The sequence below is a fragment of the Rhagoletis pomonella genome, unplaced genomic scaffold (genome assembly GCF_013731165.1).
Source record: "Rhagoletis pomonella isolate Grant_MI unplaced genomic scaffold, Rhpom_1.0 Rhpom_scaffold_00004, whole genome shotgun sequence".
NCBI classification, from domain to species: domain Eukaryota; kingdom Metazoa; phylum Arthropoda; class Insecta; order Diptera; family Tephritidae; genus Rhagoletis; species Rhagoletis pomonella.
In genome coordinates, this window is record NW_023458558.1 from 31,981,412 (window position 1) to 32,001,344 (window position 19,933).

Genomic DNA, 19,933 nt, shown 5'->3' on the forward strand with positions numbered 1-19,933 from the left:
AGAAAACCGTACTAGAAAGCGTAGTAAATTTCTTAAGAGCTGCGTACTGCCTTAGGGAAATTTGACTCAAGAAAATTTCTTAGCCATTTCTTGTACGTCATTTTATATGGAGTTTTTGCTTTTCTTGAGAGCTGCATACAGGCCTTTACCATGCATGAACGAAAGACATTTTTGGTTCATGATTACCAAGTTTCGATAATTATTAAATCATGCACTATCACCAACTTTATCATAATTTCCGGGCAACAGAAAGAGACAACATTTGCACACACTGCCTTGTTTCTTATTCTCCTTGCGTTGTTGTTGTTGCGTTCACAAAAAGTGCTGCCACTTTTAGTAATAAAAAAATGTATTTATCTAGGCATAAACCAGCGAAACCGGGCATTATGAGCTAATTTCAAACGATATCTATAATAAAGAATTCGCAAAATTATATATATTGGTGCAGAACGTTAAAAGCCTTCATATTAATTATCCTTTCACACCACTCCTTTTGTATCTATACGGCTGGCAACACCACAACGTCTGCCACAACGGCACGGAGTTGAAAGGCGACTACGAAGACGTTCCTGTGAAAAGTTGCGATTTTTTGTGAACAAATAAATTATTTTTAAGTAAAAAATGCATTGAACTGTAGTTAAGTGTGCCCTTTTAACTTAATGTTAAAAACTTTGTGTGAAAATGCAACGCAAAAGCAATAAAGTGTTTCAGTGAAAAGTGCCCACCTCAGTTCCTTGTCCCGTGGCTGTATCATGCAGTTTCTCGAGTGCGAAAAATTTAGAGAAAGCCATTAAATAAATTTATTTGCAAGAAACAGTGTAAGCGCTTTTCAGCGTCAAAAACGCCAAGTTCATATTGCAAAACAGGTTAAATTTGCCGCACATGATTTTTATTGTTCAGCAAAGAGAAATTCTTGAGCATCGGAAAAAACTGCAGAAAAATACACTATTTGCGCCCATTTGCTTTGGTTTTTCTTCTCTATCATAGAAATAAATGCATAAAAGAGACGGGGAAAGTGTATTATGCGCACTAGCCATCGCCGTCGTTGCCTTCATTTATCGCCGTCGATATGTGCTGAGAAATGATGAATACCGATGTGAAGTGTAAATGCACAAAAAACTACAAGACAAATAAATTTGTTTTCATTGTGAACTTTACAAGTTTTTATTGTGTGGACAATTCACCATGCGCTCTAAATGGACTGCCAAAATTTTCTACATTGGACTTTTTCACCACTCAAATTCCTTTTGTTCGGCTACAACAACAACAACAATAACGTAGAATACGAAGTCTGCTTACCGCGTTTGTGTAAATTTCATGCGACTGCATGCAGAAGATTTGTGAAAAGTATTGGATTTTCTAAAAATAGGTATAAACAAGTGAATTTGAAAGCAAGCTTTGCTGTGTTTACCATGAGCGCGAAGCATGAATAAAAAGCAATATATGAAAAAGGAAGAAGACACTAGACTCTGCAGCGGATTCGGTGTCTCTGGTGTCACGTCTACCGTAACGTCTTCCGTATTCAGGAGAATTGTGAGTGGGTTCTCGAGGTGCTTTTACGGTTCCTCAGCGTAGTGCTTTCACCAAGACTGAACTCGCTACCCAAGGGTACATATGTATGTGCAAGTGTCTGCTCCATCCCCGCAAATATACCTTTCCGATTGTACTAGTAACATTGCATTGGCCTTAAAAATAATGAAGATGTTACGTACAATTAGTGCATTTAAAGTGATCGGGAAGAAATGTGAGTGATGATTTTGATTTTGACTCCCTAACAACGAAAGCTACACCCTTCATTTATTGCAAATGAAGGAAAGCACAACGCTCCTTTCTATTAAAAGTGTAGAAACTGGGCGAAGTTCGTAGTCAACTCTTTTCCACTGAAACATTAAAAAAAATTGCCAATGAGTCGCCGACAGTCACTGGATCGACCAGGTATGTATGTATATCTTCTTGGTTACATAGAATTGATAGAAGAGTTCCATTGAATTAAAAGGATGTTATAAGTTTAGTTAGTTGTGAAATGTATGTACATATGTAGGCATAAAAAATGAATAAACTTCACCATTTGGTCACTATTTCACCACGCAGCAGCTGACGGATTTTCTCCATCCTTTCGCAGGTAGCAAATTCAACATGAACAGTGTGTGAAGAGCGCAATGTCAAAATCGTCATTATGCTTTGTGGTGAGTTGTAATCTGTGGTTAACAGCGCTGCCACTTTGTGAATGCTGTTGTTGAATTTACATTTGTTTATGTTTGGATTGAAGTTCGTTGTTGCCTTTTTGGATTATAGGCATCGAAGTGGAATTAAAATTGGGTAGGAAACCTGTGGTTAAAAAGATATATCGCTAGCTTAGAGTAAAAAGTTGCTAAGTCAACTTTTTATGAATACTCATATTTTGATACAGTAGGCTAGTAAAATTTGAAATGTATTGTTTCGAAAAGCATCAATGTACTTGTTAAATTTTTTCTCGTTTATATTTAATGAAAGGAAAATTTGCTAAGTCTAAAAGAAGCTAGGAAAATCCGATAAGGCCAAAATAGTACGAAATTTTTTAATAAAGATCGAACCCCTCTGATTCGTTTACGTGTGTCAAGTTAGCACTACACTTTTCGAAATTGGAAAAGTTAACTACGGCATTAATTCTACTTTCTGTGTTGCCAAAGAAGGGGGGCTTAACACCTTTTGCAGAGAATACCTTTCTGCGTAGGCGGCCTTCCGCCGAGCTTAGGGATTATAACCCGCACTAAGTAGAATTCTCCTTTCTGTTTTGCTAAAGAAGAGGGGCTGAACACCTTTTGCAGAGATATTTCGTGGATATTTTTTTTTTGACAGCTCAGCTCGGAAACTTACAAAAAATACCATATTTCCAACCGGCATTATTAATAAATTAGTGCACAGATATTTATAGTAAATTTTATTTTTGTAATAAAGCGTGAACTGTTGTCTACAAGTGTGTGTAAAAGGTTTTTGATTCGATTCACGCGTTTGGTCACAGCAACCCGAAATCGTTGTACAAATTCATAGAGTACCCAAAAATGGTATGTAGCATGATACAAATAAGATTATAGTTTAAAAACCTAAAACCTCGCTCTTATAATTTCCATTCGTAATGTTATCAGGTATGTAACTTGAGAATACAAATCGCTTCATCTTTTAGGCGCATCAATATTACATAGTTACATCCCGAGCTAATAAAAGGGAGGTAAAAAGAAGGTAGTCTCAATAAAAAACTTTTGACTTTGATACAATAAAACAATGTTAGATAATTTTTGGCAGCCGTGGTTTGACACTCCCTTACAGAAGGTTGTATTTACGAAGGACAGAGAAAGGAGAAGAATGCAATCCCTTGTTGCGAAAATGGTAGTAGAAAAGTACGCAAAGTAGGCAATTAGTAGTGAAATTTCTTTTGTAAATTTGAACGGTTTTACCTTACTATGTTTTTATCATGGTCGATAGAATTAAGATATTGAAAATGTTATAACGGCATTACTTGTAGCTTTTTTGTTGTAAATTTGTTGTGGAAAGAAAAAATTTTTAGCTCTCGTTTTTTAAGAAAAAATGGTATGTAGTGCTAACTTGACACCAAACACCTAGTCGATTGCATTGAGATATTGAAAATGTTATAACGGAATTAATTGTATCTTTTTTGTTGTAAATTTGTTGTGGAAAGAAAAAATTTGTATCTCTCGTTTTTTAAGAAAAAATGGTATGTAGTGCCACCATACACCATTGATATATTTCTGTTGCAAACCTGGGTCGCCTTGTGCTCTTTTTTCACAAAAAACTTTAGAAAACCGTAGTAGAAAGCGTAGCAATTTCCTTAAGAACTGCGTACTGCCTTAAGGAAATTTGACTCAAGAAAATTTCGTAGCCATTTCTTGTACGTCATTTTATATGGAGTTTTTGCTTTTCTTAAGAGCTGCATACAGGCCTTAAGCTAGCGGTATTCTTTGTCAAGAAATAGAACTTGATCTGCTGGATAATGCGACCTTTTGTATATTTCACGTATACTTAATTTACATACATAGATATAGTACATACAATGTTTATTTACATAAGTTGCGTTCCCTAAATCGCAAGAAGTTGCAAGAATTTACAGGAATTTACCAGAAAGCGTTCCCGTACTCGGCTCTGGCTTATTTTGCTTTTTGACAGTTTTATAGGTTTTAACCCCGAAAAGTTGGGGAACGCAACTATAATTTACATACATATTTAATTGCAAATTCAAGCTGTACATATGTACATTTATGTGTATGTATCATTTGCACTCGCGCAGTATGCCTATTTTAATTTGCAGCCTCATCAAATTTCCATAAATTTCATAAAAAATTAATGGGAAAAGTAAAGTTTGGTAGGGAAAGCGCTACCTGTATGTTTGTAAATACATCCCAATGTTTGCATACATACATATATCTACATAGGTGCATATGTATATACATACATACATATCTACTTAATTTCTGAAATACCAGTCCTATGAAACCAAGTGAAGAAGTTTGGAAAAAAGTTGCAACTTTAAATCAAAATACACAAAAATAACAAAATGCCTGCGGTTCACCGATCTAAACGGGGCTAGGTCGCCGAAACAACAGCCCTTGGTCCGGTGAAACCCGAGTCTAACCGGTATGTAGACCCGGAAAAATTTTGAAATGTTTTTATTACTTTATTATTAGTTGGAGTTATAAAAAAAGTTGCAACAAGTACAGCAATTTCTCTTCAACAGTCCAAAAATCTAACAAATTGCCAATGTAAAAATATCACGAACTATAGATTATAGTTTCTGACAAATTAATTAATCATTCCAGCTTTTTTTATTTTTTAATGAAAAAATTTAAAAAAATCAAACTTTAACAGAAGAAAAATTAAAAAAAAAACAGTTCTGTGCAAAATTTTCGCATTTGTACTAAAGCCTGTTCTGTTACAAAAAAAAAAAATCAAGTTACTGATGAAGAAAATCGATGGATAAATACGAAATAATGAGTGGTCTAATGAAAATGTCCAAAGATTTTTTGTGTGAAATATGAGCAGAAAAGCATGGCGTATGAGTAACATTCTTTCGTGCTCAATTTTCATACAAAAAATCCTTGTACATTTTCATGTGACCACTCATTATTTCGTATTTATCCATCGATTTTCTTTATCAGTAACCTGATTTTTTTTTTTGTAACAGAACAGGCTTTAGTACAAATGCAAAAAAATTGGCACAAAGCCTGTTATTATTTAAATTTTTCTTCTGTTAAAGTTTGATTTTTTTTTCATTAAAAAAAGCTGGAATGATTAATTAATATGTCAGAAACTATAAGCCCGATGGAGAATTTCATTGGCTTTCATTTGCCTTATTTTATATTAAGATTGTTAAATTGGTTCTTAAGAAACGGAACCAATTTTTGCTTTACGCTAAATAACGGTAAATTGCAAATACATATCTCGAAAACGTATGCATAAAAAAAAATTAACTCGATTTTCGGAATCACCGAGCAGTTCTACATAGGAATTGGATAGTGGCGTCCATAAAACATTTTTGCTGTAAACCAGTGTTATTATTGACACTTAAATTTTGCATTTCTGTAGTCTGGCAGCTAATGTGGTTCATTTCGAATTAACTATAATTTTTTCACTTGCATAACCTACTACAAACTTAAAAGTCGTTTCTATCGCAAGAGGAAGATTAATTTGCCTTCACTTCATGGCAATCAAACGATAACCTTGAACTACAAGCAAAAGCATTTCTTTGGTGCTTCCGTTACACTAATTTATTTAACTTTTGTGACATGATTTCATTATAAATATACATATGCATGTGTGTCACATAATTTCGTTAATATTGCATAAATTAATCGAAACAACATATAGTATCATATCCATAGCAGTAATTATGCGCAAATAAATTGCATACGTACATATTTATTATACAGCAAATATTTGGAATAATCATGCGCTATGTAGTAAGTATTTGTATATTTTAGTAAATATGTAAACTCAGTTTTCCTGGATTTGCTTAGTATTATTACTCCATATTTACTCTTAGCCCCATATCATGAAAATGAGACAAATGCACATATGCATTGGATAATTAACTAAATTCATCTATTTACGATTAGCAATCGAATTGCTTATCAACACTGTCTAGTAAATAGCCTGATTATTCACTTGCTCACAATGATTATGCAAACAAATTACGTTGAATGTGTGGCTTTGGCAAGCTTTGTAAATGATTACCGCTTGACACTTACATAAATTAACTGTCACTCAATCAAGTTCAGCTCATATAAGTAGCTATTCCTAGGGCGGGTGTGACGCATACCCCAGCCACACCTCCCCAAGGTTGTTGGTAAATATGTATGTGTGTATGCAGTTGAATATTTAGTAAGGCATGTAGTGTTAATTGCCATGCAATAAAAATAAATATTTGAACGAATAGTAGAAAAGCCATGGAAAACTTGACTTGCTTCTCCCAATAGAATTCCATTTAGCAAATTTAACCTAAAATACTTCATTAGCGCCACAAGCGTAAGTACCAACGCCACCTGGACACTGGTTAAGGTATGTCACCATTTCGGCCGCGCTGTATCATAGTAAACGTTTGGCATTGCAATGAAAGTGTGGCTTGCCAATCAAATTTCTAGCTTTCGCATATTTAGTAAATCGATTAACCAGCACCCATGTTCGCCCGCCTCGATCCGACTATTCAATTGATACAAGTATTCATCAGTGTTGCCAGAAAAATTTCGTTAAATATCTTCCAAGTGATGATAAAATCTTCAAACAACCATAAAAAGGTTACTGAAACACGAAAAAAAACGTTTCTCTACAAATATCTCTATTGGAGATTTTATAACAAAAAAATCAATTTTTTTATAAAATTGTGTTTATTATAAAAAACTATAACACATTTTATTTATAATACAAAAATAACAAGTTAGTGAATCTATAGCAGTTTTACTTGACTTGTTCACAAATCATACAAGTATTTTTAATTGTATTTTTACAACTATATATTATTAAAACATGGGAATTAGCAAAACGTTGCAGAGAATTGTAAAAATATTCAGGTACGACATATGTATGTGTATACAAATTTGTAAATTCTACTTTTTCACGACCGTACCTTTTTAAATAATCTTTGTACAAAGAATATCACTTAAGTTGGTGGCTTCCAGCTTATTGCGAATTTTTGTTTTGTTCAAGTTCATTTGAGAAAAAACTCTCTCCGGATCTATGCATTCATCCTCGCTATAGGATGATGAAGATGTGTCTATAAAACTAATTATAGAAAATTTAAATTATTAATTTAAATTTAGAGACCAATGTTACTTACCATTTTGTTTTAACAAATATCGCTCCATAATTTTTATTTTTTTGGGGCGAATGTTGATAGTCAAAATCAAGTCAAAAACAGTTTCATGAAAATTAATATTAATTTCAACCTGTCCTGCAAGGTAAATTGATGACAAAATCGAAAAGTTTGTTATCACCTGTCAGTGCCAACTACGAAAAACCACAGTACTTATATACTAGGGGTGGGCAAGGCCGAGGCCGAAAAGAGCCACATGGAAATTCTAAATGCTACAAAGAACCACAAAAAAAAACCTCAAAAGCAAAAATTATATTTTGAAATAAAATTATTATTAGAAATGAAAAACATTAATTTTATTATTATTGTAATGTACGTAAATAGATATTAAAGAAAATTAAAAAGATCTCTTTATCCAAATTTACGGTTTTACGTCAGTTAAAGCCGTTCGTAAAAGTTCTGTTAAATGTTGGTTAGTCAATAGGTACGTTCGTTTATAATCTCCAGTAAAAAATGTCGCAACAGCAAAATTCCGGCAAATGTCATCTGTTCTCTCACGAGAGCAAAATATCCAAAATAGTACGCGAACAGAAGATTTGTAGAAACTTGTAAGATTTGCAGAAACTTGTTAGTTATGTAGTTAGTTCAAAAGTATACAATTGAAAACGTAAGAAAACGAATTCCGAAGTCTTATCCTGACACAGTTCACTGACTAAACGAATAATTAATTACTTCATACAAGTTTAATTAGTTGCATTTTACTATTTTAACTTAAAAACCATCAAAGTTAATTTAGGGATTTGCGTAAATTCCAACCTTGTTTTCTTGTTGGCGAATTGCTGTTGGCTAAAATTTTTCAGCAGGAAGTAGCAGCGTTCCCTCGAAATGAAATGTCATTTTGCTCTCTCAATTTCCCCTTCTTTGCAAGTTTTTTGGGTACGCGAACACAAAAAGCTGATAGTTTTATAACCTTTAATATTTATCACGTACGCGAATATAACTAAATGTGAACGGTATTTTGACTTTACGAAATTTATTGCAGAGTACAAAGACTCACAGTTACGCTACGGAGTATTTCGGATATTGTAAATTCATCCTCATTTATATTACATAAAAAAGGTTTTATGAAGTATGCAATCATACATTTAAATAGTTTCAAATCGAAAATCTGCTTTTAAATCGTGTGCAATATTTTTTTCTAGCCATGGAAAATGATGAAATATTCTTTTTGTTGGGATCATGAATAAAAAGACGTAGCTTGGTTTCAAAACTTAAAATAATTTGCGACAAATCAAAAACATTTCTCCTTGTAGAGACAAATTCAAGTTTTCCCAATGTTACATCACATCGGTAAAGAACATAAGTCAAAAAGACAATTTTCATTATCCAATTGCGGGTAATGTTCTGATCTCAATTTGCGTATGTGTATATAAAAAGAATAAAATAAAAAAAGCACCCATCAAAGAAATGTGTATTTTAAAAGTAAAAAGAGCCAAAATGTTCTAAGCAAAGAGAAAGTAAAAAGAGCCGCACTTTGCTAAGCCCACCGTTGGTACATATACATATACAGTTCAGCGTTTCATTTTTTTCCTGTCAATATTTGGCAATAGAATTCTAGCGGTCCTACCATCATATGTGTGGCAGCAAATTGATAACAAAAACGAGAAATTGGTTGTCAACTATCAAAAAAATCTCTAATTGCTGCCATATATATTCACTATGAAGATCTATTGTATGGAGTTTTATTTTGTTGTAATTATATTCCTGTGAAGATTTTTATGATTATTTATGAAAAATATCTTCATTTTGAAGATAAATCTCACTTCTGGCAACACTGGTGTTCATAGTAATTGCGCTTCGTCACGGCGTGACATAGCACGCGCGCGTTTATTCGCGGTGACAAAACTATTTGTAGTATTATGCACTGTCAAAAAGCAACAAGAACTATTGAGTCTACACCTGTCTGCTGCCGAAACAGTGTTGCGAGACACTTAGCGACCCGAAAAACCAATAATGTCAAAATTTTCCGCGGGGAACCTTGTTGTTGTGGTTGCTGATGGAGGATTTTGATTTCATTTGCATTCCATCAAAACGAGCCATCGAGTCCAAATAGTGGCTTATTTGTCGGATTTCCTCTGACGTGTACCTACACATAAAAAAATCATTCAAGAACACTTCATGGGCTATGAAGTTTTTCCTGCAAATAAGCTGTGGATGACACAAATAAATTTAGTGGGCATACTTACAACTTAAAGGGATATTCAGCTGAGCTTCGAAATATTGAAAATAAAATTAATTGTTTTTTTTTAGCGGGGAAAGCATGTGTCAAAAAGCATCGAAAGTGTTAAAAGCCCGTCAGGGAAAGGATTGCATTTAAGAGATCTGAGACGTGAGTCTTCGGGTAGCGGATTTTTTTCCTTTTCAATTAAATGTTTAGATTCTATTGTAAAAAAAAATCATATATACAGGTGCGACTAATTAGCACCTGAATTTAAATGATCTTGATTTGCATATAAAATATAATTCAGTCTATAACAGAAACCACATAAATGACATCCTCCAAGATTGCACAAATTAAAAAATAATAATCAGACTTCAGAAAATTATCATCAAAATTTTAAAATTTTTATTTAGAATTCATATCTAGAAAATTTTCGGATATGCAGGTTTGTAACCCATTCAACAAAGTGCAAGTTTTAGGTCGTTAAAAATTATTTTTAGTTTACTATTATAAACTTTTTTTCTTTTTTGACGGAGAATATGTCTTACGTTTCGATATGGAGGCTATGCTCAAATGTTGTAGTAGTTCTAATTTTTAGAGCTTTACGAAAACGCCTATTGCAAATCGCTTCACTAGTTGAAAGTGTGAAAAGGGTGGCGTTTCAAAGATATAATTCCAAACCTATCGACAGATTCATTTTTGTAAGTAACCAATTCGTAGAAACAACGGTAAATATTGACTTATTTTGGGGGGTGGGGAGCCTTTAAAGTGCTCTAGCAACTTACGATTTGCAGGTTAAACTACAATTCTTTGGAGCAATAGAAATATTATCGTGTACCAATTTTATTTCAGTTCAATAAATATTGAGCATTTTAATACAAACAATTTTTGAAAAAATTAGTAAATTTTTTTTTGTTTCCAAAATGCTCAAAACCGCTCGAATGATTTGGTTTTTGTTTTCTTTAATACAAAATTCAAGATTTTTCTTTTCATTTGATATATAGGAAGTATTCGTTGATATCTCCTAAGTATGTTTATTTGATTGAAATATATAGGCATAAATAATTTTCCATACAAAATCACTTCGTCATCATTTTGCAAACACGTGCTTGTGCCGGAAGTGGGAGAAGGAGACAAAAAGTATGTGCGTATAGGTATTTCGGCTTTTGAATAACAGATGGCGGAATATTTATAAAAGGTAAAGGTGAAGGGGAATATGTAGATGAAGAATATGATAAACAAAAAAGCAAAAACAAAGATAAAAATAAAGAAAAAGATGAGATGAAAGATGAGAAGATGAGAAAGATTAAAATAAAGGTAATTGTAGAGAAAAGGATATAGACAGAGACTCAATCTGGGGACGTTATCGGGATTCGGGAGGTTTTCGGAATTCTCGGGACTCATCGATATTATAATCGATATTCTATCGGTTTTGTTATCGATATTTTTTTTATCGATATTGTTATTGATTTTGCTATCGATATTTTCGGAACTTATCGATATTTTTTATCGATTTTGTTATCGATATTTAAATCGATTTTGTTATCGATTTTTGTATAGATTTTGTAATCAATTTTGTTATCGCTATTCTTATCGATTTTGTTATCGATATCTTTATCGATTTTGCTATCGATTTTGTTATCGATATTTTTATCGACTTTTTATCGATGTTTTTATCGATTTTATTATCGCTTTTGTTATCGATATTTTTTTCTTAGTGTGTGCTTTCGTTTTTGACTTGGATGTGCTCTTAAGCATACCACGTATTCTACGTTTAAATTTAGCGGCTGTGTCTCCGATACAGCCTACAGTCCAAGACGAAGGCTGTTCCTTTTTTTCTTTAATTTTCTCTTTTTTTAATTTTTTTGGCCAAATTTCATTAGCGGTTAACAAAAAAACAATCAACCCCGGAGTTATTCCTTTTCATGTAATTAATATACACTCCAAATATCGGACCACAAATACGGGTTGTATACCACAATTCACGAAAAAGGTGCAGCCCCAAATGAGGCTGCGGGGCGAAACCCGGACATTTAGTAAGCCTATTTCTAAACGCTTTCCAGCGATAGAATCTTTCGCATTTTAAGCTGCCTTTTTTTTAAGGCGATTGAGGCTGATTCCAACATCCGAAAAAAAGTGTTATAATGACGGTCGTAACTCGGCGGGCAAAGGCAAGCCTCTTAAAAAACCATTTGCTATACGGAGTCGGCATAAAACTAAATAGATACATATGTAGGTCGCGACATTGTGACACACAACAAAAATTGGAGGAGCAGCTCGGCTAAAAAGGCCTTAATTTAACAGCATTTATTTTAACACGAAATGCAACACCCAGCGCGTTTCGAGATCGGCCAGTCATCACCAAGCTTCTAACGCGCATATGTATATCACATTGCATTGTTTGCAGGCAACGCGCTTGGCGCCCTAATGTCAAATCGTTTAGCAAATTCAGTAAATTCGTTGAAAATGCGCATTTTGTTGGTGTCAGAAAATATTTCAAATAGCGTGTCTGCATACAAGCTCACACTTTTACATACAAACATGCACGTGCAATTATGTGTATCTATGGCTATTTGCCGAATAGAGTTGCTTGATTGCGTGTTGTTTGGAAGCCAATTTTCCCGGCGTTGGCAAGAGATAGCATCAACCATGAGGCCACCAGGCAACATCAAAAATAACAACGTTAAGCCGTCGTTTAGGATTATACTCATAGATATGTACTTTTGCAAGCGCCAAAAGCCGCGCGCCAAGCGCTAAGTACAGTGGTACAACCCCATACGTTTTTTTGAAAAAATTAGAAGCCAGCGTAGAACCTAAATTTTTCTCATAAAACATTTATGGACATAAATAAAAAAAAAAACTTAATGGGTGTGGTCTATTTATTTTAAAACATATAAATCTAACCTCAAAACGGCTTTAAAATGCCATAGAAAGTGAAGGTGAAATACAAAAAAACTGTAACTCACTAAAATTTTTCTATATTAAGGTAACGATGTGTTTGTATTTATTTTGTATGTGAACCCCAAAAAAAAAGGGATAATCGGTTCATTTTAAAGCATAAAGGCATCCACACACCTGTGTGATTCCGTCCGAGCGGTTCCGCATCGTTTTGATGCTACAAAGTTGACTGCTTCGAAAACGCAAGTACGCACACATCTGTGCGATTCTATCGCAGCGAAAAATGTAATTTTAAAAACAAACGAAAATATTTTTCAACAAAAATATGAATTCTTAGCATTTTTACAATAAACATATTTCATTTTTTTACGTTAATTTTTGTTTTAACTTTACAAAATCCGTCTATTTACCTGTTTGTTTCTCAAAACGCGGCAGTCTGCGATATCGGCACGACGAAAAGCGAAACTGTGAATGTTCGAATAAATCGCTGCAGCAAAATCGCATTAGTGTGTGGTTCCTCATTTAAAACTACGGTCGGCATTGTTGTAAATTTTGTCGGAACAGATTCGCACCGACACCGAAATTTTGTCCATGTGTTTTTAATAAGGTTATACATATGTAACCATCTAAAATTGGGCGTAATCGTTTTATTTCAAACATAGTTGCCAACTTGGTGCTTTAAGCACTAGATTTAGTGCTTTTTGAAAACTAAAACGCCAAAAGAAATGGTTTAGTGCCTAGTGCCTTTTTTAGTGCTTTTTTTCTGAACTCAGATTTCTCAAATGTATATAGATAAAACATGAAATAATTTGAAATATTTATCGGTTCCTGTAGACTTTTTAGTGCTGAATCCAAATCTGGATGCAGAATTTCCCCAGCTCGTCAAAAGATATCCTAACCTCAAAGTGTCAAAAACACGGGTTTCGCGATATTTGAGGTTATATTATGAAAAACAATTTTTTTTACTCATTTCTTATTAGGGTATCATTTAGTGTTACTCTTCCCCTTTAAATTTCATTTTCGTTTATTGCGATTCGATATTTCTTTCTCGTGATATACTAGTTTTAATTTGCAGTACTTTGGTATTATTTCGTAAGCATGAATCATAATAGCATGTGTAGAGGCTATTCAATCGTTATGAGCGAAAAAGTTTTGAATATTGTTAATTTTTTTACTTTTGTTAAATACAAACTCTTATGAAAAAAGTATCCTTTGATAAAAAAAAATTTAGTGCTTTTAGTGTGGTAAAACGCTTTTCTTTCCAAGTTTTGGTGCTTTTTGAAATTGAAAAGTTGGCAACGCTGATTTCAAAGCATAGCTCCCATAGAAATCTAATCTCAAAAACACCATAAAAAGCGGGCCGATGAAGATATCATTCCGAAATTACATATATATAATACGCGAAGGCATTTTTTGTGCAGGATAAAAGATCTGCACCGTTCGTTCGATTTTCAAAACTAGGGTGTCAAATTAAAGCACTTGACCTGTAGATGTGCAAACTGGTTATATTTTTTCGAAGACTTGCCAACTGTTAAATAATTACACTCAAGTTAATGCCCTCAGATCCGCACCATTCGTTCGATTTTCAAAAGTGAGATGTCAAATTAAAGGGCTTAAGGTGCGGATGTTCAATAAAGTTTTACTTTTTCGAAAGGAGTTGCCACCAGTTAAGAAATTAGGCTAAAATTTTTTAAAAAGTTTAATTATTACAATATGGGTATCAGCCGAAATGGTTTTGAAAATGCCTTATATCTTAACTATGTGGTTGTCACATGTTTAAAAAATGTAATTAAATTTTAGTTACAGGAATTTGGTAAGTGAATAAGGTGTCACTATATGGATGTCAGACAAAAGAGGTTTAAGAAGGTAGTAGTTTGAAATACTTAGAAGAGGGTTGCCACATATTTGAGAAGTCGAATTAAATTATTTTGTACCCAAGTTCTATGAAATTTTAAAAATGGATGTCAAATGAAAGAGTTTTAAAAAATATTTAGTTTGTGTTTGATGGTTATCAATGGAAATGGATTTTAAATCCTTTATTTCAGAACTATATTACGTGTTTAAAAAATAAATTTCAACTGAACTCATCAGTTACATGAAATATTTATATCTAATAATATACGAAAAATATTTAAGGAAATTTTGGTTTGAAAAAATTTTTTAAGAGGTTTGCCGCTTAAAAATCAAATTCAACTTAATTCATCAGTTAATTGAAGTATGTATAACAATGCCAGATGATAAAAAGATTTTAGTTTGAAAATACTTTTAAATGGGTTGCCAACTGTTGGAAAAGTCGAATTGGTTTTACTTATACACAAGCTACATAAATGAAGTATCGAAATATTAGTGTCAAACGAAAGAGTTTTAAGAAATATTAGTGTCAAACGAAAGGGTTTTAAGAAAACTTTAGGCTGATACTTAATATTTTTAATTAGGGTTGCCATCTAATAAGTCAAATTAAAGAACTTGGATTCTACATACTTGGATGTGCAATGACGTTTTAATCTTTGGAGTTAGAACTTTTTAGCGGTACAGGGAGATTTGAAATTTGCTGAATGAAATGAAAACCGACACCTTGCGAGACCTCTCATCACTCAGAAATGGTTTAGATTAATCATTAAGAATATTTTTTGAGGATTTGGAATAGGGTTTCATCTGTTTAAAAAGTTAAATTCAATATTTTAACGCCATGCGGGTTCACTAGTAATGTCATAACTACACATCCAAAATATGGGAATAATCGATTTATTTTAATACATACAACCTCAAAAATGCCTTAAATGCCATTATTATATGAGGTTACGTTAAAAGCCGCAAATATGAGCTAATTTTTTATTTTTTTTTTATCGATAGAAAATATTCCGGTCTTTAATTTTTTGTATAGTAAGAAGGCGAAGGAAACATAGTTTTTGTCCATAGAAAGTGTCAAAGTTAGCATTTATAAAGTTTCATTATTGTCTGCTTACTTAAATTTATTTTTATATGTACTTTGTCAAGTAAGTGCTATGTTTTCATACGAACCTACAACAAAAACAATGAAAACACAAGTTATAAGAAAAACACATTGCTTAAGTGAACAAAAATCTCAATCAGTTTTAGTTGAATAAATTAGTCTGACTTTTGTTGCTTTCATTTTGTATAAAACTGTCAATTTTGCACAAAGTTGTAATCAATTTTTCTAATTAAAATATCCCTTTGTTAGGCTCATGTCTTTAAATATAAAAATTTAATATTCCAAAAATTTTATTTTTGCCGCCGAAATGCCACTGTGCGCCGTTTTAAACACTTGTATTTGTAAATAATTTATTCATATTGCCATCATGGATTTTGTTGTTGCTTCTGTCTTTGTTGTTACTCACTTTGTCACTCGGTTTTTGCTGCTGCTCGCTGTTGGAATATTAATTCAATAACGTCGTGGCTGCAAATGCTAGTTTTTATTGTAGTTACACTTTGTTATAGCCGTTTTTCTTTTATCTTTTTTGTTTACTGTATGTTTAACTACACCCAGAAAAAAATTAACTAAAGATAAATACTTCTCTGAACACATGATTTAGTAACTATAACCAAATAATGTAAAGAAATATATTTAGCTGACTTTTCTGAGTGTATCCATGTATATTATGCGTTGATGCTATTTTTGTTTTGCTCATAGTTGCCAATGCAATGCAACCCTGACCTACAAATGCCAATAAATCAAACAAGTGCAATGACAAGAAATGTATAAAATGAAATATGACAACAGCAAATGGAAGCGAAACACACAAAGGATTAGAAATTAGGAAATCAATTGATAGTCTAATCAGTTTACTAGAACCTGCTCTTAACTTATAGGTTAGGTTAGGCTAGCTTAGCTGATGAGGGCTATCTCACTTAGGGCTGGTTTCTCCAACTCAACTTAACTTAGTTTAGCCATTTTTTGGACTTAAGTCAAAAGTTAGCCTACTTTTTACACAGCTTATTCTTGACTAAGTCAAAGTTGGAGAAACAAGCCCTTAGACAATTAATTAGCAGGTTCTTAGTGTTACCAGCTTAGCTGAAGCCTAGGCTTATCCATTAACCATATCACATTTTTGATGTGCAAACATCTTAACTACTAGTACTAGTAAAATGTGCGTTTACCCAGCAGAAAATTTGGAACTACTTGCGTAACCCAGCAGAAAATATGTAATTGCTTCTTGTGTGTAAAAATTAACGTTTCTGGACTTAAGGTTATTTTAGGACCGTTTTGGTCCGGGACTAGTTCACGGCTATTTCAGCACAATTTATGGCTGGTTTTGGACCATTTCGAGTCTAGTTGACAATTTTGGGACTTGCACAGGTATCATTTCGGTACCTGTTCAGAGCTAGTTAGGGATAATTTCGGGACTAGTTCGCGATTATTTGAGCACCATTTCGAGTGTAGTTGACAATTTTGGGCCTAGCCCTTTGGTCATTTCGGAACAATTTTGGGACTAGGTGGCGATCATGTTGGGACTATTTCAGGAACCTTTTCGGAATATTTCGGGGTCGTTTTGAGACTAGTGAGGAACCGTTTCAAGACTTGTTCGAGTTCCTTTCGGGAGAAGTTCACAACTTCTTGCGGACCATTTCAGGGCTGGTTTGGGATCATATCGGGGCAGTTCGAAATTATTCACGAAATTGCGCTGAAATATTCCAGAACTTTTCCCAATGTGGTTATAAACAATTCGTGTACTGATCCCGACAAAATGAATAAAATGAAATGAAGTTAATGTTAATACTTTGCCAAGTAGTACACAGACAGATACAATTTCATGAGTACCTATTTTAATGTTTTTAATCAAATTATGTATTGCAATTTGCTAGTTCTTTGTTCTGCTAACACTTATTCTCACTGTTAATCAGCATTATTTGTCCAATAATCACTCGTCTAAAAAACTTTACAACCCTCTTTTCTCAGCAAGATTTCTATTGCTTACGCTTAACGTTCTCTAGGTCAACTTATCTTTACAAACTCATGGCTTCTATGAAATAAACCATCAATGTGAACATTTCATTGCCAACAATCCTGATAAGTAGAGAACATTAGATTGGCGATACGGTGCGCTAAAAGGGCATGCTAATGCTCGGAGTGATCCCAAAAAACATTTAAACAATTTAAAAGGCAATAAACAGTACATTATTATGGTGCAACACGTACTTCCCGCTCGCATTTCGTTTTTATGCCGTCTATTTTATAGGTTGGTCGTATGTGTCGCCATAAATCGCTTTTTGTTATTCTTTTTTTTTTTTATTTGAATTCTCATGAATTGTCTCGACACACACACACACACATACACGCATGAAACTGATTCCCTATCAGTAGCGTGAAAAAAGTGTTAACTGAGCTGAACTGAATTTACTGTTCACTGCTGCTGTTGGAATTTGTGAGTATTGCAGCTTTCATTGGCAATACGAATAAAGTAGGCATCACACGATTTTTACATTTATACAGATTTGTACTTTTTCACAGTTACAGAGAAGTTTTGTTTAGAAAGTTGTCATTGAGCTGAACTCATTCTCGATGAAAATTTCTATACGCTGTCAAATGTGCAAATGTACAAATCGTGTGATCCCCGCTTTAGCAAGCAGCCAACCTGTGTGCGTGCGAGCGAATAGCTGCTACTGATAAGGAGTGGCAGTGGCAGTGCCATTAACAGAGTAAGCTTGGCTAATGTGCTGTTTGCCTGATAGACGTGCAGGTTTTTTTCTAGCACATTTTGAGGTTTCTTCTTATCAGTACATAATCTTAATTTTATTACGTCTTATCTATTTAGTAGGTATGCTTTTGTAATCGCATTTCGAAGTATTTTGCGTTTTGGTTTTGTTTTTCATTTGAATTTCGGCAAAAAGCTGTCCCTTTTACTGAGGGTTGAGTTATAGCTTATGCATGTGTCCTCCAATGTTATTTATAAGGTTTTTGATAAAATGGGAATGTCTGTAATGAAGTTTATAGATAGTACCTAAGTATGTGGTTTTAAAGAGACAAGATGTGTATATGTACATACAAATGTATTACGTATTTTGAAACAAGTGAGATTTTACCTATCAAGTTGGTAATATTTTTTTGACTCTTATATGTAGTAGGGGTTTTTAGGGTGAAGTAAAGAACAAAATAATCGTTTAGGATTTTGACTTTTTTGGGCATCGCGATCCTTACACGAAAATTTTTGAAGTGAAACTTCTTTAGCGGCGGTTGATTAGTTGGGAGTAAATTGGCAAATTCAACGGAAATTGCACACGGAAATGGTGCAACGGAAATGGTTGGTGCTCAAATAAGTGCTTCTTGTGTGTATGCATATGGTAATAATTTAACAAAAATTTGCTAATAAAAGGTTAAAGAATAACACATAGAAAAAAGACCAAGGTAAAGGTGAAGAGGAATATGTAGATGAAGAAAATGATAAACATAAAAGTAAATACAAAGGGGAGGATGAGGATACCGATAAAAGTAAAGATGAAGATAGGGGAAGAAAGATTAAAATAAAGGTAATTAAAGAGAAAAGGATATAGAGAGAGACACAGAGACTCAATCTGGGTTAAATAAATCACTTTAAATGAATATAAATCAAAATTGCTTGTAAGAAAATTTATTTCCAAACTGCATGTGCATTAATTAAATGCATTAGATAATTTAAATATGTATCACAATACAAGTGTCAGACGAAAAAGGTTTAACGAGGTTTTCGTTTAAAGATAATTTTTACAGGATTGCCATCTGTTTGAAAAGTTGAATTAAATTAAATTATATGCAATATTGGAATATTGGTGTGAAACAAAGGAGTAGTACGAAATATTTAGTTTGAGCATTTCTAACATTAAAGAGGGTTTCCACCTGTGTAAAAAGTTAAACTCGAATTATTTATAAGTCAAATGTTTTTTTCTGAACTTTATTTAAGAGGATAAATTCAACTTGAATTTAAATTGTGTCGCAATATGTGTGTCAGTCGAAAACGGTTTAACAAGGTTTTGGTTTTAAAATATTTTGAATAGAGTTGCCACAAAAATTGAATTTAATGAAAGTATGCATAAGTAAAATGAAAATGAAAATATGACGTGAAACGAAGGTGACAAAATATCCTTAGTTTGAATATTTATAATATTAAAGAGGGTTGCCACCTGTTTAAAAAGGTAAACTCAAGTTATTTAATGAGAAAGCAGTTATTAAAAATATGGATATCAAATGAAATGTGTTTAAAAAGGCTTTATTTCTGAACTGTATGTAGTAGCGTTGTCAAGTATTCAAAAAATTAAATTTAACTTAATTCACCAGGCACATTAAATATTACAATATGTAATCCAATATCAGACGCAAGAGAATTGTTTATGTCTTAACTATATTTAGGAGGGTTGCCAGCTGTTTCAAAAGTCTTAGCTAACTTATGCACAAATCCGAAGACGACGATAATGCGAAGACGAGCACGAACATGAAGAAGAATACTAATACGGGAGCCTAGGCTGATATAAAAAGTAATAGAAATTTCTGAAGTATGAAAGGAATTAAAAATGCATCCAAG

The 19,933-nt window shown here is 33.2% G+C and overlaps 1 protein-coding gene across 1 annotated transcript in view; it reads left to right on the forward strand.

The window, feature by feature from the left end:
* The first annotated feature begins 369 nt into the window (after nucleotides 1-369).
* Nucleotides 370-19,933, forward strand: part of LOC118738195 (mucin-5AC) — a 162,215-nt gene continuing 142,651 nt past the window's right edge. The window contains exon 1 of the mRNA XM_036469118.1: nucleotides 370-1,935. Within this exon, the coding sequence (XP_036325011.1) occupies nucleotides 1,905-1,935 (31 nt within the window). The 5' untranslated portion in view covers nucleotides 370-1,904. The remainder of the gene's footprint in view (nucleotides 1,936-19,933) is intronic.